Here is a 27,699-nt window from a genome sequence, read left to right on the forward strand (position 1 = left end):
AAATACCTTCAGCACGGTCATGGGCATTTTCATCAGGAATACGCTCAATCTGAGTCTCAATGGACTCATCCCAAATGGGCCTGGTGTCAAAGATGTCTTCAGGAATTGAATGCTGAATCTCAGTGGATGGCACATTTTCAATAACAGAAACTTCTAGGGCGCTACTACTTTCATCATCTGAAATTAATTCTTGTTCTCTTTCTGACTGGGTAAGTCTATCCACTAACTTGGAAGCTTCATCACTAATCTCTTCAAAGAACTCTATGGAGTTTTTGTAAAGGTCAAAAAAGTAGTCCTTATGTTCTTTTGTGGGACTAACAGTACTGTGGGAAGCTGTGGTGCTTCTGCTTTTAACTGGCAGTCTTGATGAAAATATCTTTGATCTTGCTGTTGTCACATCATCTGATTCTAGCTCAAGCTTCATCTCATCCACCCTCTCTCTGGTCTCTGCTTCAACCTCAGCATAACTCCTAGCTTTTATTGAATGCCTAGTCTTTAGATTCATAGGAATACTTGCATCAGATTCAGATTTGCTTCGATTATCTTGTTTCATAGATAGTTTGCATGTCATGTCAAGAGCTTTGGTTGACTGTGGCTTCTGGACAGATGTTTCTGTATATGCACACTGTTGCTCGGCTCTTTGGAAAGCTGCTTTGACCGGAATTTTAGACTTTGGTTTTGTTTGGTCATCCTTTATTTCATCTTGCAAGCTGTCCAGAAAGCCATCTGAGGGCAGGATCTCATATTCTGATTGTTGCAATGACTGCAGTGCAGCAGGAGTTGTTCTGACAGGAATTTTGGATTTGCTTTCAGAAGAAGGCACACTGCTCTCAAGGACAGCAGTAGGGATTTCAATCACGGATCTCTGTTCCTCTGGTGAAGAGTCTGGGGACTCATCATCCCGTTCAGAATACACAGACCGAGTGACTGTGGAAAACTCTAACTGTACATCTATCACAGACTGCTCTGGAGAGATAGGGCAAGGCACCTGACTGCTGTCAAATGCATCATCAGTTTCCACCTTGGAGAAGGGATCTACTTCAGAAGCTTCAGAGGCAGCTGTCTCTTTCTTTGGTGATTTTGAAGAAACTGAAATACCCATTTTAATGGGAATTCTAGATTTAAGTTCAGCTTTTGTAGTGCCCACACTGACATCTGTGCTAGTCATTTCCTCTGATTTATCAGGAGGCTCAGATACTGGTGATGCTATTGTAAGTGCATCTTTTCCCTGTATATCAGTTTCATCTGATTCTGAAGGTGCAAATGGAGCTGGTGATCTCTCTAGTTTAAGAGATTCCATCTCTGCGGCCTCTTTCATTTCTTCAGATAAAGAAACATCTTCTTGAGACTGCTGCCCCACTTGGAAAAAGTGAAAGCTTTCATCTGCATAGTTCCTTTTGGTCATGTCAATGGCTCCACTTCGAGTCATTTCAAACAACTTTCCTTCCTGGAAGAGAAAAGGGTTTTGTTCACTAGTGGGTGTCCCTTCTTCTGTGGGTGTCCTGGCTGGTGTGGTATCAGGCGTTGTACCCTGTGACCGCCTGTCCACCATTAAACCAAAAATCTTTTGCTCCTCCTCTTTCACCCGAGCCTCAAAAGCTTCATCGTCTTCACGTATTTCACTCCACCTGTCAGAATCCACATCTGTTTTGGTAATGACCACTTGGCTGATCAGTTTTTCAGCTTCATCTTTTATATACTGAAGGGCGGTTTGATCTAATGCTGTGGGGTCTGCTGTTGAAGGCACTGAAGTTGATATTTTCTGTTTTGACTCTATTTCCATAGACACCTCTTCTGAAGTTTGATCTTCACCTGAAGGAGCATGTCTGCTAAGGGAACCTGCCACTAATGTTTCCTCAATCATTGTTTCTACTTCAACAGAATGAGCATCGCTGGATGATGCAATTGTCATCTGCCTTGTATCCCTTTCTATCCTACTTTCACAGATAGTGAAAAAATGTTCAGAAGGGACATTTTCATATGGGCTTGTTATACGTGGAGCACCACTTTCATCAGTATCTGCTGGATAGCCTTCAAATTCATCCTTTTTAGTGGTAAGGGATGAATATTCTGTGGAAGGATCCTCACTATGAGAAACACTTTGGCATGTCTCAAACTCTTTGTCCGATTTTGTCAAACTACTTCCCAAAGTAGAGCGTGCAGGGGAAACATCTTCAGCCAATGCATCATCTTGTGATGCAGAACTATGAGAAGTATCATGTGCAAAGGGACCATACACTTTCCCAGACACATCCCCTGAAGCACTGAGGTCTTCATGTGTTAACTTTCCTGCTGCATCAGTCTGTTTCTGAGAAGCATGGTGTTGCTCTAGTGCTGGGGACGGCTGATGAACCCAAACTTCTTTTTGAGCATCGTCACCAACTGCATGATAGAAACCATCATCAAGTCGGGTCACTGGGCCATTAGGGCTAATTGTTTCACTTTCATCTGTACTGTAACAACACTTTGATTCATCAGTTTCTGCTATAAAACCAGCATCAGAGTGAAAAATGTTTGATTCTTCAGCAGAAGCTTTATAGCTATCACCAAACTCAGACAGTTCCTCTTTGTCTCCCTTTGTTGGCTTATCTGATTCTGATTTATACTCCATCCTGAAAACATGTTGTTTGGGGTCAATAGGTTGAAATCCTGCTTCTTCAGGGCTGGAACTGGAGTCTACAACAGATAGATGTGGTGAAGGAGGTTGCACTCGAATTACAGGCTCCATTAAAAGACCTGAGTCAGCTTCTTTTTTCAACTGAGTCAATTCTGGCTCACTTTCAGAAGAGGAAGAACTTTTTCTAGTGTCCGCAGAAGACATCACTACTGTAGGTATATGTTTTTCTTCAATGGGTGTTGGCTCTGGTACTTCATTTTCACATGTAACACCTGAATCAGGAATTGAAGATTCCTCTTGCTTTTTATCCTTTATGTACTCTCTTTTCTGTTTTGCTTCTTGTTCCAATTCATCAAACATTTTGATTTTGGTCACCATTTTAAACATCTCCTCTTCCGGAGTGAGCCTCTTCTTTGGTTCACTTTCGGAATCATCCTCTGGTTCTTCGCTGACTTCAGGGATTGTGACTGACTTAGATATATTTGACAGTGCCTGGGAGTCTGCAGTTTTGGGTGTAATTTCATAGCTAATTTCTTCCGAGCTTGGAGTGTCAGGTGAAAGAGGACTTTTCCCAGAACTCTCCATGAGGGATGTTTGTTCTAAACTGTCATCTTCAGCACTTCCATCAGGGTCGCGGAGAATTCTGGAACGCATAGATGCCAGCTCTGGGAACATTTCTGCTCTGGTAGGGAAAGACTGAAGGGGAACCTGTCCTGTAAGAATGCCAGCCTTTGTTTTTTGTTCTACAGGGCTGCTTTCAAGCGAATCACGGCATGGTGACTCTTTCATAGGGCTAGGCTCCAGGGAATCGGGTGTTTTGTGTGATGAGTTATCTTCCAGCACTGGGCTTGCTTCCAATGAGTCTTTATGACTTATAGCCAGGGATTCATCTGCCACTGGACTAAAGCTTTCACTGTGATGACTAGGAAGGGAAAGTTCCAACCCTTGGGGACTTTTAACAACATGATGTTCACCTGTCATATCTTTCTCTAAACAGCTGTCATACATTTCAGAAGATTTAGTTACATGTGTGTGTTCAGTGCTTTTGGATTCTTTTGCACTGCTAACATCTTTCATAATGGAAGCTGAGCTACTATCTGTAAGTTTGCCTGCCCCTTTCTCAGGGGCTGAAGATACCTGTTCTGATAAATGATCAGAATGAGATTTGATAGCTTCAGTATCTGCAGTTAGCTGTTCTGCAGCAATACCTCTTTCACCTTTCACTGGCGAGAGTTCCTTTGGCGAACATGTCTCTGCTGCTCTATGCACCGTAGTGGATTCTTTTGTTTCTCCAATTTCCTCATCAGTTTTCTTTGGTGAGAAAGACAGACTTTCAGGGCTTGTTTCTGGAGTCTCTGCCAGACCCTCATGCTTATAACTTTCCTCGGAGCTGATCTGAGGGGTTCCCTCAAGTAGGCTACCAGGAGAATCTGCTACACCTTCATGTTTAAGGCTTTCTGAGCTACCATCAAAAGCACCACTTTGCAAGGAGAGAGCAGGTAGGAAGCCATCTTTCACATACTCTGATGGGAAGGTAACACTGAAAGGACTGGTCAGTACTTGCTCTAAGTGAAGTTCTCCCTCCTCAGTGATTGAAAGATGTCGGAACTGCTGGTACTTGTCATTATTCTCAAGCTCTTCTTTAATGACATCAGAAAAGTCAGTTGAGGTTTTTCTGTCCGGGCTGATCTGGAAGTCAGTGTCTCCTTGGTCATCTTCAGCTGTACTTTCCTTCACAATTGCTGCCTCCTTGGAACTTTCTTCATCAAATACTGGAGAGAAAGGTTCAGTTCTTTTATAGCTCTGTTCTTTTACCTGGTCTCTATCTACAGGTTCCTCTTTAGCGTAATCAAAAGAAGCTTTTGGTCCTTTTTTTGATGGGGAATCTTTATCTATCTTAAGGACTCTGGTTTGTTTGGCTGGTGGGCTACCTTTTTTGTTTGTTCTCCTAGGTGGTGGTACCTCTTCTGTTTCACGTTCTAAATAAACTGCTTCTCTCTGAGTTGGTTCTTTGTCAGAGAGCTGCTGCTTTTGTTTGATAGCTTTGTGCTCAAACAGTCCAGATTTATTCTTGGATGGATCTTGCCCTGACTGGAAGGCTTTCATCAGCTCCCGGACTGACATAGTCTCTTCAAGTCTTTCTGTTTTAGCTGAGGGTGAAACAGGTGGCTGTGCTTTGTGCACTATTTTTTTAGCTTGCACTGGCCTTGTAACAGGCCTCTCAGTAGTGATTTCTTTTGGTTGGATTCTGACAGGCAGTTTTGAACGTACTTTCTGTTCATCTTCCACTCGCTTCTGAAGAGCTTTTACTTTGTCTTTTATGGAGCCAATAGGTGTTTCTTCTATTACAGGGGATACAGCGCTAACATTAGGAACAGCTGCAGGTGTTAAACCTGGCTCATCATCTAATGACTCCTCAGAACTGAACTTTGTTAGTCCTGATGGTTCTTCACTGCTTTGTCTCTCTCCCTCTCCTTCCTTTTCCCTTTGTTTATCTTTTAATTTCCTCCTAATTGGTTTTTTAATTTCCAGGGCTGGTTTGCGTTGTTCCTGTGTACCTTGAGTTTCAGCTGTTGGAGAGCCCTGTCCTCCTTTTTCAGAACCCCTGCTTATAACAACAGCTTCAAATCTCTCTCCTACTAAATCTTCTTGGAATATTTGTGGCTGCACCTCATGAAGAGATACATAGGTTTTTAAATCCTCAGTAAGATAGTCTACCATTCCTGTCATGTCTTTCTTTCTTATCTCTGTTGTTCCTTCTCCTATCCGAAGTTCTATACAGGCAGGTTCAATGGCTTCTAAAGGAGCATTTTGTCTGGCCTCTTCAATTTCTTCATCACTGACAATAACCCATTCCTCTTCCACTGACTCTCGTCCAGAATGGGACCTCGGCAGTATATGGTCTTCTCTTGCGTAGGTTCCATGTCTGAGAATTTCATTTACTTTCTCTAAGTCCTCTTTCACTCTTTCCACAATTTCAAAAGGCTCTCCTGGCTCTTCTTCAGTGGCTTTCCCAAGATCTTTCACCTTAATGGAACCTGACTGATCAGAAGGGTCAGTTGTCAAGATGGCAGTCATTTTGATCAAATCTTGTTTCATCTCAGAAACTTCAGATAGCAAGTCTGGACTGGCTAGTACTGGGACTTCATTAACCAGGTGGCTTTTCAGGATAGATGTTTCTGTAGATTCTGTCTCGTCATCATCTTTGATGTGAATGAAAAACATTGAAAGTAAAATGGAAATCAAAAATAGAGATTGAAAAATGTAATCAGGACTGAAAATGACAGTCTTTGGTTGCATTGGTAGGAAGGTCAACAAAATGGGCTGGGCATGGTGGATCCACAAGATCTGAGGATACAAGAGCAAAGCAAAGCTAACAGGAAAAAAAACTGAAAAGGAAAATGGGCAGGAAATAACTTGCTTAATTTTCCCACTATTGCACATCCACACATACACGACCACCAAAGCTTAACAAACCAAATTATCAGGACAACATAAAAATTACAACAATAACAAAAATTAAAAATAAAAAACAATGCGGGAACACAGTGAAATTACACAGATAGACATCTCAAGATTGTTTGGATGTTATAGATCAATGTTCAAATTAAAAAAAAACAGAAAAAACAAAAAAAAAAAAAAAAAAAAAAAAAAAAAAGGCAAGCAAGCAAAGAAAAAACCCATTAAAATTGGTTGAAAGTCGATTTCCTCTAAGTGAAAGCCAGTGGTAGCAAACTGTCAGAATAATTTTTGGGTAGAAGTATGCATTTGTTTTTCTTAATGAAAAATAAAAAATCTGTATTTATGTGTATTTAATTCTACAATAATCTAAAGTCTGATCAAATATATAGAGATCTGAATCAGCTGCAAACCGGCATTTCATCTAAGGGGATCTCACACCTAAACAATGAAACAAACATTCTTCTGCTTCAAGAGGTATGGTCCTTTCCTTGGAACATCCTCATTGACAAATAACGTATAGATAGAAGATAAAAAAAGAGAAGGAAAAAAAAGAAGGGAAAATAAAAATAACTGTGAATCAACTTAAATGCGAATTTAAAGGTTCAAAAAATGTAATGTATGGCAACCAAAAATCAGACATTCACACTGGACACACATACAGTTTATGCAAGCCAAGTTATTTCCATGCAAAGCAAAGGTGTTGGGTATGTAGCCTTACTTAAAAGCAGTAGGTGGAGAATGGTTATAAATTAAAATAATACATGAAAATAAAACACAACATACTGTGGTGAAGTATTAGCTATTCTCCACAACCAATATACAAAGTATAGGATTGTAGTCAGCTCAGAATATGGCATAGTTGCTTGTGGAGAATATTTTGTGACAGGGCCCAATTCAAACAAGGATTATTAAGAAATCTGCATCTGATTGAATAAAATAGTACAGGATTAATGTCAGTTGTGTCCAGAGCATGACTGTTATTTATTTGTAATGTAATGAATGTTTCCTGTTTTTTAAAAAAATTACAATATACTAACAGCAATATTTTTCTGTATCGTAAGGTATTAATTGAAGATGGAGTAAACTATCTGAAAGATTCTGTGCAATCAAATATCGGCATTTGTTTAAAAAAATATTCACTCTGTTGCAATACTTTTTTTGTATTTCATGAATTCCGAGTATTCTTCCACTAGGGAAGCAGGCACAGTAAAACTGGATGTTTATGTTTCACAGACTAACAGGTCATCTCTGTGTTGTTTTATAGTATTAGCAAATGCCCATTATGGTAAACGAGAAGGCTAACAGAGCAACTAAGGTTTGATGAAAAATAAAGGAAAGCTTGTGAAATCTCCAGCACTGCTTGGAGACATTTGAGACAAATTCAACATCTTGCATGCCTCATAATATTTGACAAATTCTCAGTTCATGGGAAATATTGGCATTAAGCCCCCAACTGTTCAATGTGAATAGGTAGTGTGGAGCAGCCATAATTCTCATGGATTTCCATATAGGCCCAGGGATCCAGATTAGTGGGTACTGATAAAGATTTGGAGGTCTAGTTAGCTGCTTCTGACTGGTATGGAATTTTACTGGGATTTTAAGCATTCAGGCTCTTTGAAAAGCCTGTGTGTTCTAATGAAAATCACTCAGTTTCCGCAACAAAAGAAGAGGGTTGGCACATCAGGGATGGGTTTTTTCTTGTTTTTTGTCTTTGAAATCCTTTAAGTTAGGATTTCCAAATGCTTCATTTCTTTCTAGTAATCTTTTAATCCAGTAAATAAAAACTAAATTTGCAGTGCACTGTGTCTGCATGGAACCCCACATGGGCACAGGAGTCTGATCTTCTGGCAGCGTCAGCGCCTCAGCTATGAACCCCAAAAGAGAAATGATTGGTTTGGCATTGTGCAAATAATCACCATTAAATCCTGTAAAATTCACACACTAGGAAGGAGTTTTTTGCACAATGGACACTGTGTCCTAAATAAATAAATTAAACAAAAAAGAGGAAATGGGAAAGATTAATATCTCAGGAATCTGGTGCTAAAAATAACTAGTTCTAATTTGATGTATAGTGCCACATGGATGAGTAGCAAAACTTCCAAAGACAACAACTAGAAATGAACTTTTTCCTCTGTATGAAATTGTATTCACTTTTAAAGATGGCCACAACCCTGAAACAAGTCAAGTGTCATTTTTTCCCCCAAAATGCAGTTAGTAAGAAAAATTGCTGCATATGAAAGCTCTCAGCTCTCATCACAGGATTGTTCAAATTGAGCAGATAAATTTGTCTGGGTTTGAATCTTCATTAAAGGGAGACATTTAGTAGAACACTTGTTTGGTATAGGTTAGGACCAAGCCAGTCTATTCTCATTAGTCTACCATTAATCCCTATCACTCCAACTAATAACTGTCAGGCTCCACTACATAATAGGGGTATTCGTATATCCAATCATATTTCACCACAGTAATGGGGATTACACAGCCTGATCACTTTGGACAGTATCACTTTTACACATGCCTGTGTTTCTTGTAATCAACTTAATGATGTATATTGGGGAGTTTAGTGATACTTGTATTAAAAAGTGATACTGTCATTTCTCTGATAAAAATGACGTGCAATACTATGCCAATGAACATACAAAAAAATAAAAATGAAGGGATGGGTATTTATACAAGCATAACAGCAATAGCAGGATTTCTAGGGATGTTGAAGGAAAATGAATGCTTAGATGAATTGTCTTAATATGGTATTACTTATAAATTTATAAGTTAAAAAATGGATTTAATTGAATAGCTGCATTCCTATTATATTGCTTACTATTACATTTTTAAACTATTATAATTATTAGTAATGTCAATGAGAGCTTGCGGTCTCTTTCATGCTTTTCTTTATTCTTAACCAGCTTTCATACAAACAGTTGTTATAATTTTTTTAAATCTTACTTTTTTCTGAGGTCATGTCAACCTGAAAGAGAACACAGATAAAGTGAAATGGTTACAATATCACACTGGTGTATGTATATATATGAGTACAGTATATATAAGGACATATAGGGGCAAATTTTTAAAGTTGGCCTTTGGCTTTATCTTCACAGTTTTGTCTGTGGAATTCTGCCAGCATTGTTATTTCTGCACAAATAAAAGAATCTCACATGTAAATGGAATTTACACATCCAAAACGGTGTGAGGAAAAATTAGAGGCTACACTCTGAACATTTAACCCTGAGACTCAACTCTGTTGGTAGAATGAATGGAAGGAATGGAATTGGGTAATGCTAAAAACATACTGCATATAACCCACAGTTTGTCTTCGTTAAGTGTGAATTCCCATTTCAGCCAATAAGAGTTCTGTATGTGGATAAATGCAAGTTGTTGCCCCAAAATATTATCTTTATCTGCTATCTCTTGATTTTCAAGGGAGTGATCAGAACAGAAATACATTATTACAAATTGTGATACAGACCTGCCTTATGATCACTGGAGGTCATATTACTATTGGTAAACCTTAGGTGAACAACTATAGATTAATATAAGCAACTATTTAAATGTCAATGTCCTTGTGTAATTACTGCACTGCTAGTGGAAAACCGATAGACGTACAGAGGGAAGTACAGACTCTCTAAAATTGGTCTAATTTTTGGACAATTAATCTCACAATATTTCCCCAAGTGGTGTTCTATGTCCATATCAATTAATTTTAGTAATAGAAAATCAGTGAAAACTATTACTTTAATTCTACATTGGGATATTGGCCCAAGCAGGTCATTTTAAAAAACGGAAACAATTAGCTTCATGGTTCAGGGTCTAACATTGTTGGGTGTTGGGAAGGGAGTTGTAACTACTACGTGTATCGGCAGTTGACAGAAGCAGGATATCAGATTAGATAGCTAAATGGAGATAGATTTTCAAAAATGACTCACACCCACAATTGGGCCAGATTTCCAAAAGAGCTCAGTCACATGTTAACCTCTTTAAAAATATGGCCGTACTTTCACTTGTTACCTGCCAAGTGCTGAGCACTTCTGAAAATATGGCCAAATTATTTAAATGGGAGAGGAATATCTGGTCTAAAGTGCATTCCATTATAATCATTCCAATCCCTAATATTTAGTTTTTTAAATGGTAACCTGAATAATTGTGTTATCTAAAATTCTTGCAATAGTGGTTTCCAAACTCTGTTCTGTGATTCGTGGAGAATATGTTAATAGTCCATAGGGTGCGGGTGGGTCATATGATTCTAGCTCTCTCCCTGTTTCCAGCTGGTAACCGTCAATACAAGCCAACTAAAAATACATACTTTCCTAGTGTTACTTCCCCATGTAAGGATCAGGGCCTTAGAAATATCTGTAATTCCCAGAAGGATGTAATGTGATTGCAAATATAAGAGGAGCTAACCCATCAGAAAATCTCTCTATTAGGATGAAAAGTTTGAGAACTCCTTAAATAATATTGTGGGTTAATAAATGTATGCTCGACTTTAGTAACCAATTCAGAAATACATGGACTTTGTCATAAAAGATCCAGATTCTCAAGTGGGTTACAGCCCTTGGGGTCCTGTAGAGTTGCCTGGTAGCAATTCTAAACTGTATGAGAATCAAAGAGCTGTAACTAGCACCTAGACTCCACCCTCTATCTTCTGCACTGCACTGCTCTGGGACAAGAGAGAATCAGGCCACAAGTTTTTGAGACATAGGTGCTGGAACTAGAAGTGCTGGGGGGTGCAGCAGCAGCATCCCCTAGCTTGAAGTGGTTTCCATCTTATGCAAAGTTTACAGTTTGATTCAATGGCTCTCAGCACCCCCACTATACAAACTGTTCCAGCACCACTGCTTTGAAACTACAAACACCTATTGAAATCTTTGCAATACAAAAAAAAAAAAAAAAAAAAGGTCCTTTGTAGTTATTGTTGGACAAAATACCATTTTTCCCTAGGTAAAAAAGCAAAACAAATCTTTGCATGCTTATACCCATCCATTTTGCAAGCAACCATGAATTTCATTGAGCTTCCTAAGGATTAACCTATAAGGAATGGTGCTCCTAACTGAACCACATTAGATCATCTCACTAGCACTAGGACAGTGGACAATATAATATGTCCAAAAGGACAAAACATTCAGTCTTCCAAGACGTATGCTAGTTCTCACTTGTTAGTAGAAATAAGCAATAGCAGAGCCATGATGAAGTGGCATTATAGTAAAATTACCTCTTCTTCCTGCTCTTGGTCTGATTCCGATTCCTTTCAGCCCCAAAATGCCATGCAACAAGAGAGGAAAAAAGAGAGGAGGAAAAATACAGAATATTGAGAAGAAAAGGATAGGAAAAGTATTGTTTCTGACAAAATTCAACAGGCAAGAGTAGGTAAAAAGCATAATTTTTGCAAGTCAGTTCTCACAAGTCAAAAATGGCAGAGGGTCAGTTTAAATATAAAAGGTGGCAACATCAAGCAAATTACAAACAGAAAAGCTGCTTATGGGGTCTTAGGCTTCTAGTGTGTCCTAAATCCTGTTATGAAATGTATGTATACATCATAGAACTCCTACATACAGTGAATATTAAGGGAGCATGGGTAAATATTTTAAAATACTTAGTAAGAATTAATAGAGAAACCCTTTCAAAACTAAAGTGTTATGAGATGTGTTAAGGCATATGATAGAGACATACAGCATATACATAAAAATATAGTGCTCCAGTTGACTACTACAAGGCACCTTCTACAGCAGGCTAACACATCTCACAATAATGTAACGTATTTCTTCTAACCATGTTTAATCTTCAAGGGTGAAATTCACCCCTGGGCAGAGGGCTGACCATCTGGTAAGAAAGAATGAACCACACAAGACAGATGCTAGTCTGACTTAATGCACTACTGGAAGGCACTCAGGTACTATGGTTATTAGAGAGGTACAAGGAGGATAGAATAGAATTGTGCTGGCCCTCTGAATAGGTGGTAGTCGTTCCACTAACTTCCATGAGCTTCACATCAGACTTGGCATATGTGTCCCAGATTTTGTTTTTTGGACTATTCCATCACCAGAATGGAGGGTATATTTAAAAACTTAAAGAATGAAAATAATTTATTTGAAAATTCAGTCAGAAAGACATATGGTCCAAAATCTGATATATTCCCCCCGCCCAAAGTGATACGTCAAATATGCACTGTGCATTTTCAAGAGTGGTTGTGCCAATATTCAAATACACTGATAAATTTTGAATACTATTTATTTTCCCCTTGCTAATACTAAAATCCTTAGGCCTGGTCTACACTACAGCATTAGGTCAACTAAGGCAGCTTACATCGACCTAATTATGTCAGTGTACACACTATCGCCTTGCTCCCACCAATGTAAGGGGAGGTCTACACTATAGCCAGGATTAACGCTCTGAGATCGATTCACTGGCAGTTGATTTAGTGGGTCTAGTGAAGACCCCGCAGTAACTTGACCTAAGGTACGTCGACTTCAGTTACGTTATTCACATAGCCGGAGTTGCATAGCGTAGGTTGACTTACCGCAGTAGTGTAGACATAGCCTAAGTGTCCTACTACACCAACATAGTAACTCCACCTCCACGAGAGGCATAGGGCTTATGTCTGTATAGTTAGGGTGACGCAGTTTTCCTGTAAACACTGCGTTACTTATATCTATTGGCTGTCATTCTGTCCACTGGAGCCATGAAACTGACAAGAAGCCAGCTCCTGGGCTCCCCAGCCAGGCTGCTGCTCAATCTCTGCTACAAGCTGGGCTGCCACCCGGGCTCCTGACTCAGGCTGCTGCCCAGGCTCCCCATTCCCCGCAGGGAGCCGTGCTGCCTCTCAGGGTCCTGGCTCCACACTCCAGGTCAGGCTGTTGCCCAACCTCCTGGCTCTGTGTTGCTGCCTGGGCTCTCAGCTTCCCACTCCTTGCTGGGAGCATGGCAGCTGACCGGACTCTGGGTGCAGATCCCGCACTGGAAGCACAGCTGCCCCCCTGGGCTTCTAATTTTCCCACCAGGAACAGGGAAGCCACACCGAGCTTCTTGGCTCCCCACTCCCTGCTGGGAATGGGGCAGTCGACTGGACACCAGGCACAGATCTCCCTGCCAGGAGCCTGGCTGCCCTCCCCGAGCTCTTAACTCCCTGCTTCCCCTGGGGAACATAGTTGTGCCTGGCAGGGTGCTCTGCTCCTGGAGTCCGGTCATCTGCCATGCTCCCAATGGGGAGCGGGGAGTCGAGAAACCCGGTGCAGCTGTCCCATTCCTGATGGGGAGTAGGGAGCCAGGAGGGGGACAGCCAGGCTCCTGGTTAGGAGCAGTGAGCCGCACATCGAGCTGAAAACTCTGGCTTTCAGTCCCCCACACTGCCCCTCTTAAATTGGTGAAAGCGCTCCTAGTGAGGATGTGCACTAGTGACAGAAGAAGAGCAGTGTGGACATGAACCACTGCAGCTGTATGTCAGCCTAACATAGACTGACTTGAATTTATAGAAAACATGCCCTAAATTATGGGGTTTTAACAATCTTTGCCCTCCTGCCAATTTCCTGGTTGTGCTGTGACATTGATGATCCTAGACAAAAAACTTCTATAAAGCTCTGATACAGTACAGTTGACATTACCTTTGTGTAAAGTGGCAATGTGATATTTAAGTTGCAGATGGCTTGATGGACTAGCCCTCTAGTAGATTTTGGCTCCTTCATAAATGATAGTCGCCCACAAGGTTCTTGAGTGGAGTCTCGTACCTAACGCAGCAAAGATATAAAAGTTTAATCTGTACTTTAGCTGCCCTCTGTATTCCATATGCAGTGTCAAAACTAGTTACAGGTAGACATTAGATCTGGAAAAAAGATCCTTCATGTATAGATGTACGTTTATGGTGTTGTTCTGGTTTGTTATATATTTGAGTATGTGTATATATGTGAAAAACAGGAGAGATCAGCAAAATAATTTAGATACTTTGAAGTCAGTAATAATGGCTTATTCACACAATGCAGTTTGAGACAGTAATTGCACTGTGACTACACTCTCATGATAACCTGCACTAACTCTGTTTTTCACTGACATACTGATGTTAGGGCATTTTTTAATTAATCTATAAAATAAAAACCTTCAAAATTCACACATACCACTACATAATCTATACATGCACTTATATTTTCCTTGGTAGATCATCATCAATTGCTGCTTCTTTGACTTCATTAGTAACAAAAGACAGCAACTGATCATTTAGCTGTTGTTATAAGGAGAGTGTGACACAGGTCACACTTAAGTTTTCTTCTACTTCAAAATACCTTAGCAATTAAAATTCAGTGCACTTAAAATTGAGACTATTGCTGGGATATCTCTGAAAAAGCTGCGTGACCACTGTATAATTCATGAAACAAAACAAAATTATATGAGAGCATGATGTGTTCTGACACTTTGAAGTAAATCTTGGAAGATCCCCATGTATCACATCTGTAAGGCAGAACTAGACATGCAACATTTAGGACTTCAAATATGAAGGGTTTTTAGGTTCCGTAAACAGTCTAGGGAAGTACATACAAATAAAAGAATTATACCTCATTATGGATTTCATCACCAAGGCCAAATGATAAAAATTAGTCTTAAATATAGCCATGTGATTACATACTTCTATTAACCTGAAAATACAGGATGCAGAGACACATGACATACTTTCAGGACTGTATTAGAAAATTCAGGATGAGTCAAACCATGTGAAGCCAGCAGTATGTGACATAAACACAGCTGATTCAGTTCTATATAAGTCAGACATTCATACAATAATGAGCTGGGTGGCAGGGAGGTGACACAAGAGGGTGTTCCTTGGTTATGACTAACCTATCTAGAATTGTAGATGCTTTCCAAAAGTTTACTTTCTCAATTAATCCCCATCTGCACATCTGACTAGCTAAATTAATTTTATATCACAGAGATTATTAAACATTTTTAATTTAAACAAGAACCTGAAATGACTGGTTTAGCAATCTCAGCCCAGTAATCCCTGGCACCATTGTTGGTGATACAGAATTACCCCAATACTCTGGGCACAATCACCTAGGGATGGCTTTGAAACTCATTGCCAGGGAATTGTGCTCTGCATTGCCTATGGAAGTGCTTTTCTCTGGGCTGCATTCTTCAGTTTCTAGTGCTACTGACATGACAGTTTTCAAAAATAAAACTACAACTGAAGCCCTCTGAACCTGTCCCTCTGAAAGGAGAGAAGTGCATTTGTCAGAGGTAACTTTAAGCATAGCAGATCCATGCCAATAGGTCTCCATGATAGTAACATGGATTTTAGTGAGAGCATCACTACAGCTGTTATCACAATCAGCTTGCTCCTCCACTTGAGACTCTATGAAGGCAGTGGATGAGCAGCATAATTTGAAATATAAATAAAGGACTCGTTCCTGCTCACACTGAAGTCAAAGGGCATTTTGCATTGCCTTCAGTGGGAGTAAGACTGGGCATAGAGTTGAAGAATACCTATAGAACACTTGAAGAACTACAGCTGTATTTATATGATTTTGGTGTGATAAGTAGTAAGGCCAGCACCAGTACAATTTAGCCGACCTGTCTGTGATGCAGACCAGTATTTGCAGCTTTCTCGTGAACCACAGTCAAACCACTTAGTATCAGGGATCTAATGCTTATCTACTACCGCAAATAGCAAAGTTGGAATACAGGAGTATTAAGAGGATTTTCCCAGTTATGTAAATGCACTTGCTGCCTTGCATACATTGTGACAGAAGGAAACACTTATTTCTGTAAAACAGAGGACTGCACTTGCAAATGGACCAATCAATCAGGGAAAAATAAAACATAAGGACTAATGGAGCTGTTCCTTCATCTCATTAGGTAGAGAACAGTATTCCAAAAGACACAACACTGAAGTCTGAAATGCACCACTGTGAGTATGCCATGCACTGATGAGAGTGATATAGCCACAGATTAGTACACATACAGTGCATTTTTACCCAGATTTGGGACCACTGTATTTGATAAAGTCTGGTTTGCCCTACCAGACAACAGAAGGCAGTGGTTGCTCATAGCAACAAAATACTTATTTCAGTATTTCTTATATGAGAAGGTGGGGAAACTGTGTGATGGACATTTTCCAGACTGACAAGTATATTGAAAACCCAGAGCCAGCCCTGAATAAAACCACAGTCCATAACTGAAGTTATTCCATTACCTTGACGAACAGTGGAAGTCTATTTTCTTTGAAGGCATAAAAACTGAATATATGATGTTGCCCACTTTTTGTTAGTGGCACCAGATTGCCAAAGCAGTCAACGTAGATAGGCTTTCCTTCTAATACCTATGTGGAGTTAAAAAAAAGAACCCCCCCCAAAAATCATATCAATAGCCATATTCAATATTCATTTCTACAAGATTTTGATTTATCCTTATGTAAGCATAATTCTGCATTGAGTTGAACCAATCTTAAAATTTTCAGTATACAGTGATCTCAACCCTCAGCATTAGTGTTGCCATCTAGTATTATCCTGAATGTGTGAAGACACATTTCAGATTATTTATCTCAATTCTAATTTTGAATATCATACTAGTTTCACCTGCTAAGAGTAGTGAGAAGTGCTTACAAATGAGAACAATGCTTTGTGTTCTATGAACCTGTGCAGATTTTCCATTTACAAGAATGTGTGCATTTTTCAGCATACTGTACTAAACTGCTTACCATATGCTGGCCCTCACCCAGGGCACCCTCTAGCATCATGCCACAGCACAACAAGTGCACCTACCCCAGTTTTCTTTTCAGCTCTCACCTGCCCCTTTCTGGCTAACTCTATCACTGTTTCATTCTCTTAACCACACCTGGGTGGCAGCTGACAAAGTCACAGGTGCACTGGACCCTGCTCCCTCTTAAAGGGGTCAGTCACTCTGTGTTCACCATTACAGTTGAAGCAAACTCAGGATCCCAATTTTGAGCTGGAATGTAACAAATCTGGCTGTGAGTATCGTGAGGTTACATGTTTTACCTTCTTGGTCAATTCAAATAATTGCATAGTTTCTTTATTCTGCAGCAGGGTGACCATAAGGGTCCAGTCTACTTGGAACAGTCTTAGAGATGAGGCTTTTGCCCTGGGCTCCATAGGCCCAATTTTCAGAGGGGTTGTGCACTTGCAGATCCCTTTGGCTCCCACTGAAGTTGTGAGCATTTAGTACTTCTGAAAACCAGGCCTCAAGTGAATGTCTGGGATGCCTCTATGATACTGCTTATATTTCCTGGTAGCTATTTATATGACCCTTCCTCAGACCTGGGAACTCACTTCATCACAGCTTTTGGAGTCACCCCACACAAGCTAACAGCACGTTCAAAGGGCCCTTCTTACCTCTACCTCCCAGTAATTTAGTTCTGCCAATGTAATAAGCACCTATTTTATCTATCTTCTCTGCAAAAGATTGCCTATCACAGCCTTTAGCACCAGACACAGAACCTCAGAAATCATATACGCATGGTGGGAATTAGAGCAGAAAAAAAGTATTTGTCAGGAGGCAGAATGCGCTGTGCTTTATCCATTTCCCGCTTGTTATTAATTTTAAAGGAGCTGACTCAGCCAGGAAAGCATTTAACAAAAAGCGCTAATACCCACACAGAAAGGCTTTTCTATGTTCAATATCAAACATAAATATTTATCAAACCTGCTAATTTATCTTTTCTCACTGATGTCTACAGCAAACAAGCTGACCAACTCCAACTACTCTGTCAAGGTGTTGACAATCTTTCGATTATTAATAGGTATTTGGTGGAAACTGGCAGGTGGGCACCTAACTGATCTCAGAGCCTTTGAAAATCTCCAGAGCCCATACTCTATAACATTTGATGTGCCTTACAAAGCTTAAATCATTTAAACATCAAAAATATGACTAATAAGTGCAAAAGGATAAATCCTGAGGTGGTTATTTGGCTTTTTCAAGTTCCTTCCTCAGGCAAACTTCTAAAGGAGTCAGTGGGAGATTATCTGAACAACAAGGAATTTAAGATTTTGTCTTGACAGGTTACATCACAAAGCTAATTAAAATTAAATCACGCTCCTGTGACCACAATAGAAATGGTTACTGTGCGCTTTTCTTAGTGTTGAACAAAGCTTGCAGCCCCCATGTCCACTGGCAGTGCACAGCTGCCTCCACCCTGCCATTCCACTGAGGGTCTTGGAGTCAGAAAACACAGGCTACAAAGTGAGCAGCCCTGGGCTGGAAGTGGGTGAGGCAGGCTGGTAGATGCATTGATTTATAACAACTTCCAGGTAGATTCCACAGAGAGGGTTCCTACAGAGCGTAGGTGGGTTTAAAACTGCTCCTTCCTCTGACAAAATTGTAAGATGTGTGAATTAGTGTGGCAGCAATACTGCTATACCCTCCCTTGGGGTGATCTCCCTCCATTGTAGCCACCCAGTATCCTAATTTCTCTGTTTTTGTGTACCAAATTCTGAGGTCCTTAATCAGCCAACATTCCTGCCAACTTCAGTGACAGTTTTGCCTCATTAAGGGCCACAGGAAATGGCCCTCTCACTATAATCTTTCCTCCTCCCCCCAAAACTAGCTTGACAATTACTCCTGCTTGACAAGAAACAAAGCCAGCCTTTCAGCAGAATTCCTGTTCCCCTCAGCGTTGTTTGTACACCACAGCAGAGTTCCTTGATGAAGATAGGAACCATTACCCTTCCATATTGCTGTTTTGCAGTGAAATTAGACAATAAGAGTGATCATCACAGTATCCTGAGGACTCCCCTCCCCTGGATTTGATAGAGAATGCCACCTATATAATACTCTCTAACCCTATTGGGCTGGAGAGTAACGGAATGAGTTTAGAGATAAATTTTTCAAAAACGCCTCAAGAGAGACTTAGGAGCCTGAGTCTCATTGAATGTCAATAAGACTTATGGAATCTAAGCTCCCAAAGTCACTTAGATGTTTACCCTAGAGCTGGGAACTCTGAGCCTCCAGAATGAAGCATCTGCAGGCCACTCATTCCATCACAGTCTCAATCCTTTCTTTTAATCTAAACCTTACAGCTGGGATTTTCCATAGTACTCATTGATGGCCTATCTTAGCTCCCATTGATATGAAATGAGAGTTTCATATGAAGTCAGAGCTGGCCTGAAACTCGGTGCTTGTTTTGAATTATCTTATACCTTGCTCTGAGATCACAGTATTCTGCTTACAAAACATAACCAACTTGGTATGTAAACTATGCATACAACTTGAAGGTATAAAAAGAGTTTTCTGCAATTGCTGTTTTTATGAACAGAAAAGCAGATACAAAAGGCCAGTATACATTTCCACACACAAAAATATACCACTACATTCTTTGGTTTGGAGGACGTAAGCTTGATTTTTAATCCAATTACAAAACATTTCTTAAATGTATACATACTTCCATTACTAATTTCTGCATATTGTCTGATATAGGAGGCAGAATTTGTGATTTTAGAAATAGACGGGGCAAGACATTGTGAATGAAGACAAAGAAAATGATACTATATTATCTTGTATTGTACCTCTACATCCCTGCTTCTGGCAACTTCTGCAAAGTTTTCTTGTTGTTCTAGCGTTTTATCCACCTTGTCATCTGTCATGCAGAAGCACCTTAATCGAGCTTCTATGGGATCATGTGATTTGGCAAACACAACAAATTTGGCCATGTAAGGCACACAGATAATCTCTCTGTACACTTGGGAGGCAAAAGTAACAGATTCCTGTATCTGCCGACAGTCTACCAGCCAAAACCTGTGAAGGAACATGAAGAGCAGTTATTGGAATTGGCCGTCTAGCAAGATGTAAGCAATGCAAATCTCCATACTGGTAGTGTAGACACGTCCTGGTACCATTGCCCTCTGACGTCAAGTAACACAGCCACAGTTATTCATGAAAAAATCAGAAAAAAATAGAAATTTAAAACTCATCAATTTGGGGAGATGAGTGTCAGGCAACCCATAATGCATTTTTTCTTAGTAAAAGGAAATTTTAAAGAATGATATAGATCCTAATCCAGCAACGATTTAAAGTTTGGGTGAAGTATATGTGGAAGTCTTTGCAGGGTCAGGAGCTTTAACAGTAACCTGCTGAATTAAAGACCTGGTCACTTAACCTGTTGTCATTAAGGCTTAGCTGTAAACCAAAACATGCCCTACTAATCTCCATGTCATCTAGATACAGGAAACTGCATTATACAGCAGTGAACAGAACCTAGTAGCTGCTGATAGGACATAAAAGGAAATGCTTTCCTAGTGAACATCCCCCAATACTAACGAACTCCGGCACTGTGGCCAGGCAGTCTTACCCGAGCAAGAAATGAAAGCATGGAACCTCAGGTATAATCTGGATTTTATACAATGATACAGGCCCATACTGCCTGACATAGTCTTTTGGATAATATGCCTGCCTATAAACCGATTAAATCAATGAGAGGTCATTGTTTATCTGGCTTCACTTATTTAACAACCACTTACTGTAAACTGCTTACAAGAGAATACCAGCTTCTAACACTTTCCTCCAGCAGAGTTCATTGAAAACATTCCTCACTATTTCTCACAAAGCAACTTTCATTCACATAATGTTGCAACAGACCCAAGTATCGCAGACAATAGACATAGATCACTACATAAATTGCATACACACCTCAGAAACCAGGACTAGAACTACAGCTCCAGAAACAGGCCTCTACCAGTTGAGCAGAAGGAAAACTCCCCGTACTCATAGTGGTAGCAACTACCTTACCCCACCTCTTCTGGCTAGTCACTAGACAGCAACATTACCCCCTCTCAAAATGCAAGAACATGAAACATTACCATTTTTTATTACAACTGTCAGACACTTAGTTGAGACAGAGTGCTCTTTGTGTAATAAAAAAAACAACCTATCTTGTACAGTTCTGAGCTGAAGCAGCATAAATGCCCTGTTATATATTTTCAAATGACAGGAATAAAACCTGTTATTTTCATCTAGTTTATCCCTGGAGCTGATGGCATTTCATTTAAATAAAATTTAATGAGTGGGTGGAAAACATGGTTGAGTTTGACACCTGTAGGAAGGAAGAGGAATTTACGAAGGGTCAAAGACTCAGAGTTGATACAATCTACAGGGAGCTTATTACTTACTGTAGATCACATGACACAACATCCCACAAACCATGCAATTTGAAATGTGACTACTCTGGTCTTATTCAATTTAGGATGAACAATAATGGATATTCATTCTGTGCCTTTCTTTACAACACTGAACATGTTCATTGATTAAACAGTGGAAATTGATGACATCTGAACACGAGGAAGCAAATCTGATACTCCAGGTCCTTAATTTACAGAAGTGGGGAAAGATTATACTGTATCTGACTCAAACCAGGGAGGCAAATCCTACCTTGAGAAGCCTCCACAGTGCTCAAACAGAGGAACATTTTAAAATTTGATTCCATATACAGCAGACAAAAAGTACAGCTGAGACTAAATTTGTGTCTGATGGAATGGAAATTGGTTAAGATTGCAATCAACTTCTTCAGTATTCTAGATAAATGTACCGATTTCCCAAACACTGTCTGGAAGGACTTAATCCTGTGAATGGGAGTGTGATTCTTGTAAAACCACTTTAAGGCCTCAATTCAGAAAGGTACATATGCCTGTGGCTGACTTTAAAGCACATGCAGTCCTGCTCACTGACTTCATGTGCTTTACTTTGGGCACAGGTTTAAATATTGTGCTGAGTGAAAAGGGAGCAGGTGGATCTTATAGAACAGTGGGTTTCAAACTGTGGGGGGGCTGTGCTTGCGGGCAAGAGCTGTGCAGAGCCACTTGTGCGCCTGTGTCTAGGAGCCAGACCTGCTGCTGGCTGCTTTCGGGGTGCAGCACGGTCTGCAGTGCCAGGACCCCTGCTGACCGGGAGCTGCCTGAGGTAAGCCTGCACCCCAACCCTGCACTCCAATATCCTGCCCCAGTTTTGAGCCCCCCCAAACCCAGAGCCCCTTCCTGCACCCCAAACCCCTCATTCTCAGCCCTACCCCAGAGGCTGCACCCCCTGCCCAGAGCCCTGACCTCGTCCCACACTCCTGCCCCAGCCCTGAGCCCCCAAAAACCCGTAGCCCCTTCCTGCACTCCAAACCCCTCATCCCCAGTCCCACCCCAAAGCCTGCACCCTCTGCCCACAGCCCTGACCTCTCCCACACCCTAACCCTCTGCCTGAGCCCCCCCAAAATCCGAGCTCCCTCCTGTACCCCAAACCCCTCATCCCCAACCCACCCCAGAGCCCGCACCCCCAGCCCAGAACCCTGACCCCCTCTTGCACGCCAACCCCCTGCCCCAGCCCAGAGCCCCCTCCCATACCCTGAACCCCTCATTCCCAGTCTCACCCAGCAGCCCTCACCCTCGCACCCCAACCCTCCACCCCAGCCCTGTGCCCACCCCTCTCCCCCACACACACCAAACCCCTCAGCCCCAGCTCTGTTGGGTCACGGGCATCAACAATTTTCTTCAGCTGGGTCACCAGAAAAAAAGTTCGAAAACCCCTGTTGTAGAAGGCCTATAGGTCAAACAATTGTGACTCATTGTTCACACGCTAACAACTTCCACATCTGGGCTTGCTGTTGATGCCATAACCCTCATGCAGCTCTAGACTTGGATCTCTCAATACAGTGTATAATCTGCAATGCTGACTATTGAATGAAGTCTTTAATGTAAGTCTTTAGCGTAACTAATGCTGCATACAACTGTTGAGACACAGCATATAGCTGAAGAGGTCTCTCTTGTGGTCTCTAGTGAAAAGTGTTTATTCCCCATTTGTTTGAGACTGAGCATATCTTTTTAAAGCTTCACTGCTGGCATTTACTGCAAATGGAGCTCTGTCTACACGGGGGAAATGTCTCACTAGTTCTACCGACAGAGCCCTTGTCACACGGCTCCAGAAGCCTGACCCAATTTTACCACTGCTTTGATTAGACTTGCTTGTCAGTAGGTTCATTTAATTAAAATAGTAGGAGTATTTTGTCTGGCTACAAAACGTTTGTCTATATCATCCACCAATTTTAACACTGCTTCAGCAGAAAGGGTGTTAGATCCTGAGAGCTCTCAGTGGCCCCCGGCTGGTGAAAAGCAGACATTTTGTGGCTCCCTTTCCGTTGCCATGTCCTATATATGCCTTTATGCTGGGGAATGCAAACAAGGGTGGCATAGAACTGGTTATGCCGACCCTAACTCACTTGGTAATTTTGCCACACCAAGGGAATCCCCAGGAAGCCTGTTGATTCGGCCTAGAACTGCTTTGCACTGCTGGAGTGGTGCAAAGTACCCTGAGCAGGGGTGAGAACCTGACACTTCATTTTAATAGCTTCTGATCCTGCAATGATATACACACACAAGTAGCTCCATTCATACAAATATTTTTATTGAACCTGATGGGACAAGTTGCATGAGTGAAGTTACTCACATGTGCAAGAATTTGAAGGACTGGGCCCATAGATTAAAAACTCTTCAGAGCAGGGACTGTATCTTCCCAGATGTGTGTCTGGGCCTCATAGGCGTGGGAACTAGGGATGCAGGTGGTGTGCTGCAGCAGCCCTGGGCTCCTGGCTGCCGGCCTCATGCCCAGGTCCCAGCTGCTGGCCTCAACTCAGGGGATGGGGGGGAGGAGGAAGGGGTAGACAGGGGTAAGGGGGCTGGCTTTCAACACCCCCACTATTAAAAATGTTCCACTGCTGAGCCTACCAGATTTTGAGTCAGTGCCACTGTAATATAAATAACAGATAATAATAAACACCATATGTTAATAAAAAAGCCAATCAAATCTAATATAGATTCTTTTGAAGATTCTGTTTATAGTTATTCAGAAGGACAGTAGCTGAATCTGATCAGGAAAGTATTTCACTTCAGTGACACTGAACAGCTGCTAAAATCATGTCTCTGTTGTATCTGCAATGCAGCAAAATCTGAAGATAGGCAGATACTTTAGCTGAATTAATTTAGAATGACTTGGTGTGCAATTGCTTTGTTTGCAAATGGAAGGATGTGTTACTGCGGTTCGTTTTCATGTACGCTTAACTCAGTTTGTAGAGTATGCTTCATGTTGTGATTTACATACAGGACTACTTCCAGGTCATTATACCAGTTCTCCCTCTCCGATTTCTGATTCTTTGGAGATTACTGGAAGTAACATAATCTTTTATAAACTGTAAACCAAGTAGAGAAGCAACCTCTTTCCCCGGTGGGTTTTCCCTGGATGACTCTTCAATTAACTGTTTAAACAAAGGACTTTTGGCTGCTCGGTAGAGAAGGACCTACCAGGCAAAGCCATGGTGGGGTTTTCAAAGGGGCTCATTGATACTGAAACTCTGCACCCACTGAAATCGACAATAAAATTCCCATTTAATTCGGTAAGTGCAAAGTAAAGTCAACACTGAAAATCCCACTGTATGTCTGTAAAAAACACCTTCAGGCATAAAAGGAATGCAGTTAGGTCAATTACAAAATCTCCTCTCACATCCCAGTTGGATGGATGCACTCTGGGTCTAATCATTCATGCTATAGCAATGTTCTTAAGAGCGTCCATACATTCAAACATTTGAGTAGTCTTATTGACTTCAGTGGGAATACTCACATGCCTAAAGTTACACATGTGCTTAAGTACCTTGCTGAACTGTGGCTATTGTATGCCACTAAACATTTAAAATAATCAACTTATTCTACTATATAGAAGATAATGGTTAAACTAAACTAAACTAAACCCCTTTTAAAAAGAGGTTAGATATAAGTGAGAAATGCATGGAAGAAAAAAGGACTAGATTTAACGGGTTCATTTTAACAGAGATGTTTTGCTGTGTGTGTACCTGGCAGATACGTTTGTTGTGAAGGAAACACATTCATTGACAAATGTTAATGGTGTTGTTCCTGTAATATCTTCCCATTGAGCAGGGGTAGTTCCACCTGAAAGAACAAATAAATAAAAATAATAATAATTTAAAAACAAGCAAAATCCCAGCCCTCTTTTTTGTAGGAAATTTGTAGCATGTTTCATATTGTTGTAAACAATAGGCCCAGTTTTGCCTTCAGTTACACCTGATGTTACTTCGCTGATGTTAACAGGATCGCATGGATTTAGCCAAGGAGAGACTTTGCCCAAATAAACCAATAAGCATTTTCTCAAACGATGAGTGCTGAAGCACAGCTCTGGAAACAATCTTTTCAAACTGCATCTGAAACGGTTTGGGACTTACAGCTAAATGCAAACTTCTGACACAGAAAAGCAAAAAGATGAGGCTAAAATTTTCTGTATGTCATAATTAAATGTAATGGGGGCATGAATCAGCATTCACGTCACACTTCCTGTCAGTACCTGGCCCAAACTGGGAAAGCTAATGATCTAACCAGCAGACCAAATTCGGTAATGAATCCTGATCCCGTGCCACCTGAGGCATGTCTCGCATATGCTAAGAAGGAGACCAAACATAACTTCTGCCCATTCCAGATTCTTTACCCATATAGAGGGAAATTATCCCAGTAACAACTCTGCTGAAGTTGTACTTGGGAGGAAGAAATTATAATAATAAATTTGTGATTTCTAATATATAGAACTTCCTTTCCCAATTATTCTGATTAGACTCAAGTTCAAGTTTTGCTATTTATTTCAGCAGAATTAATTCTGCAGAAGAATATTTTGCACAATTATAGAAAAACTCTGTTTGTATTATATTGTAAATGCCAGATTGTGAATCCCTCACTCATATTAATGAACAGTTACTCATAACTGATTTCAATGGGACTAGCTTACCAAAGAGAATCAAGGGTTCCAAATTTGGCCCTGAACTCTTTGGGACATTGATTGTGTTTCCTTATGTGTCATGAATGTTTGGACATCATTGACCAGAACATGGTGCTCCATAAACAGAACCAGCGAAGAAAATGCTAAGAAGTGAAAAGCATGAGGCTATACAGCATGGAGAAAAATATACAATACTGCTGTTGTTCTCCCAATGGTGAAATATCAGTTCCACTCCAGTGGAATGAATGCAGTTTATTTCTCATACACAGCCCCCAGCAAAGATTTTACAGAGATTTATGTCAATGTAATCTTTTTAATACATTTGAGCAACAACACTTTGTGGTCTCAAGATTCTGCATCACACACAAAACTCTGGAGTACTAAGCCTACCTGTTATGCTGCATAGTAATCTTAAAGTGGGTGTTTCTCCCCCATAACCATTCATCATCCCATCACTGGAGGCTTTGGGGACAGGAATAGTCATTGTGATTGGCTTGTGAAATTTCCTCCTTCTTGGCTCCAGGGTGACTATAGGGCTGAAGGTTGCCTTGTTGCCTAAAATCTTCCTTATAAGTTCATTGTGCATAGGTTGGGCCTTTCCGAAGTAACAAGACAAAAATGAATAAACAATATGGAAATGTAGTTTAATGAAGATGTAAATGAATGTATCAGATCCCTGCCAATGTTACATAGCAAGTCATAATTAAATTCCACAACTCCTGTGTGAGCTATGTTAGTATTACCATCATGGCACAGAGAGGTTAAGTGACTTGCCCAATATCCTACAGTCAGTCAGTGACAGAGTCATGAATAAAACGCAAGAAATTTGACTCTCACTCCCTTGCTCTAGCTTCTAGACCCGACTCTCTCTCCCACAATTTTTATTTTGCCGTAGGAGCATTTTAGATAGCAGTGGGCAAATGGTGAGCTGCTGTAATTGTTCAGCTGTCTGCTGATTATGCAATATAGAAAATGTATTGTTTTACCAGGGTCATAGCTCAAATGAAAAGCCAATGAGAAAGGTGTAATAAGCCTCGTCACTGCTTCTCTGTACCTGGAGGCCAACACGAATTCGCTTGGTTAGCGCTCCCTCTGGAAAGACTGCCTGCACTTGTGGTACCACAGTGCTGCTAAGCACACCTCCCTCAGGTCCAATGAGGTTGCTGTCCTGTTTGATCCGGGACACCACTGCAAAATACTGTGGGAAATCCCTGGTGATGATACGACAGATACGCTTCTTCTCAAGCTCCTCCGGAGTGTCAAGTACTGAGTGAAAAACAAGCCACATTCACACAACAAGAATTTCATAGAGACAACACAGCAATTTCCAGACAGGGAAAGCTATACATACTTAGCAATTAAAGGTCAAAAGCTTTAAAGACCTTTGAAATTTAAAAAAGCAGTAAAAGCCAGAATTTGGGGGGTGGGGGGAATTAGAGATAGCTCAAAACACCTAATTCAGAATGCGGGGGACATATAAATCAAGAACTTTGGTTTGAGCTGATCTTTATACTATGTATCTACTTGTAGACCAAGGAGAACATCAACAGCGCAGAGCTCCAATCAGTTTGTTACTTAAGTATGTGCCTGACTTTAAGCACATAGACAGTCCCATTCAGTTCTATAGTATTACTAACATGCTTAAAGTTAGGTACATGTTCAACTATCATATTGAATCAAGATCTAAGCAAGCTTTCTAAAAACTTAAAATTCATCCTTCAGGTATGTCCTCGACTCCAGCACAAATCCCCTCTCCCTGCCGTAGATCACTGTCAGTGCCACTATGGAGTTATTACAATAGTATCTGTGATTACTCAGCCCCTCCAGACATGCAGCTATCCATAAAAGGTAATAAAATACAGCACAGTGAGATATTTGTGAAGGAA

General features: G+C 40.7%; 1 protein-coding gene across 25 annotated transcripts in view; it reads right to left on the reverse strand.

The window, feature by feature from the left end:
* The window catches only part of ANK2 (ankyrin 2), a 591,714-nt gene that overhangs the window by 20,312 nt on the left and 543,703 nt on the right, over window positions 1-27,699 (reverse strand). For 13 of the 25 annotated variants that reach the window (XM_050943975.1, XM_050943967.1, XM_050943962.1 and 10 more), the window contains 8 exons: window positions 26,868-27,079; window positions 26,204-26,408; window positions 24,882-24,978; window positions 19,573-19,801; window positions 16,245-16,370; window positions 13,669-13,791; window positions 11,283-11,315; window positions 9,023-9,044 (listed from right to left, as the gene is read on the reverse strand). In XM_050943975.1, coding sequence (XP_050799932.1) covers window positions 9,023-9,044; window positions 11,283-11,315; window positions 13,669-13,791; window positions 16,245-16,370; window positions 19,573-19,801; window positions 24,882-24,978; window positions 26,204-26,408; window positions 26,868-27,079 — 1,047 coding nt within the window. Of the gene's footprint in view, window positions 1-6; window positions 5,821-9,022; window positions 9,045-11,282; window positions 11,316-13,668; window positions 13,792-16,244; window positions 16,371-19,572; window positions 19,802-24,881; window positions 24,979-26,203; window positions 26,409-26,867; window positions 27,080-27,699 lie in introns of all 25 variants that reach the window. The other 12 variants (XM_050943952.1, XM_050943954.1, XM_050943956.1 and 9 more) reach the window with 2 other exon arrangements.

Source organism: Gopherus flavomarginatus, chromosome 3, assembly GCF_025201925.1.
Source record: "Gopherus flavomarginatus isolate rGopFla2 chromosome 3, rGopFla2.mat.asm, whole genome shotgun sequence".
Lineage (NCBI taxonomy): Eukaryota > Metazoa > Chordata > Testudines > Testudinidae > Gopherus > Gopherus flavomarginatus.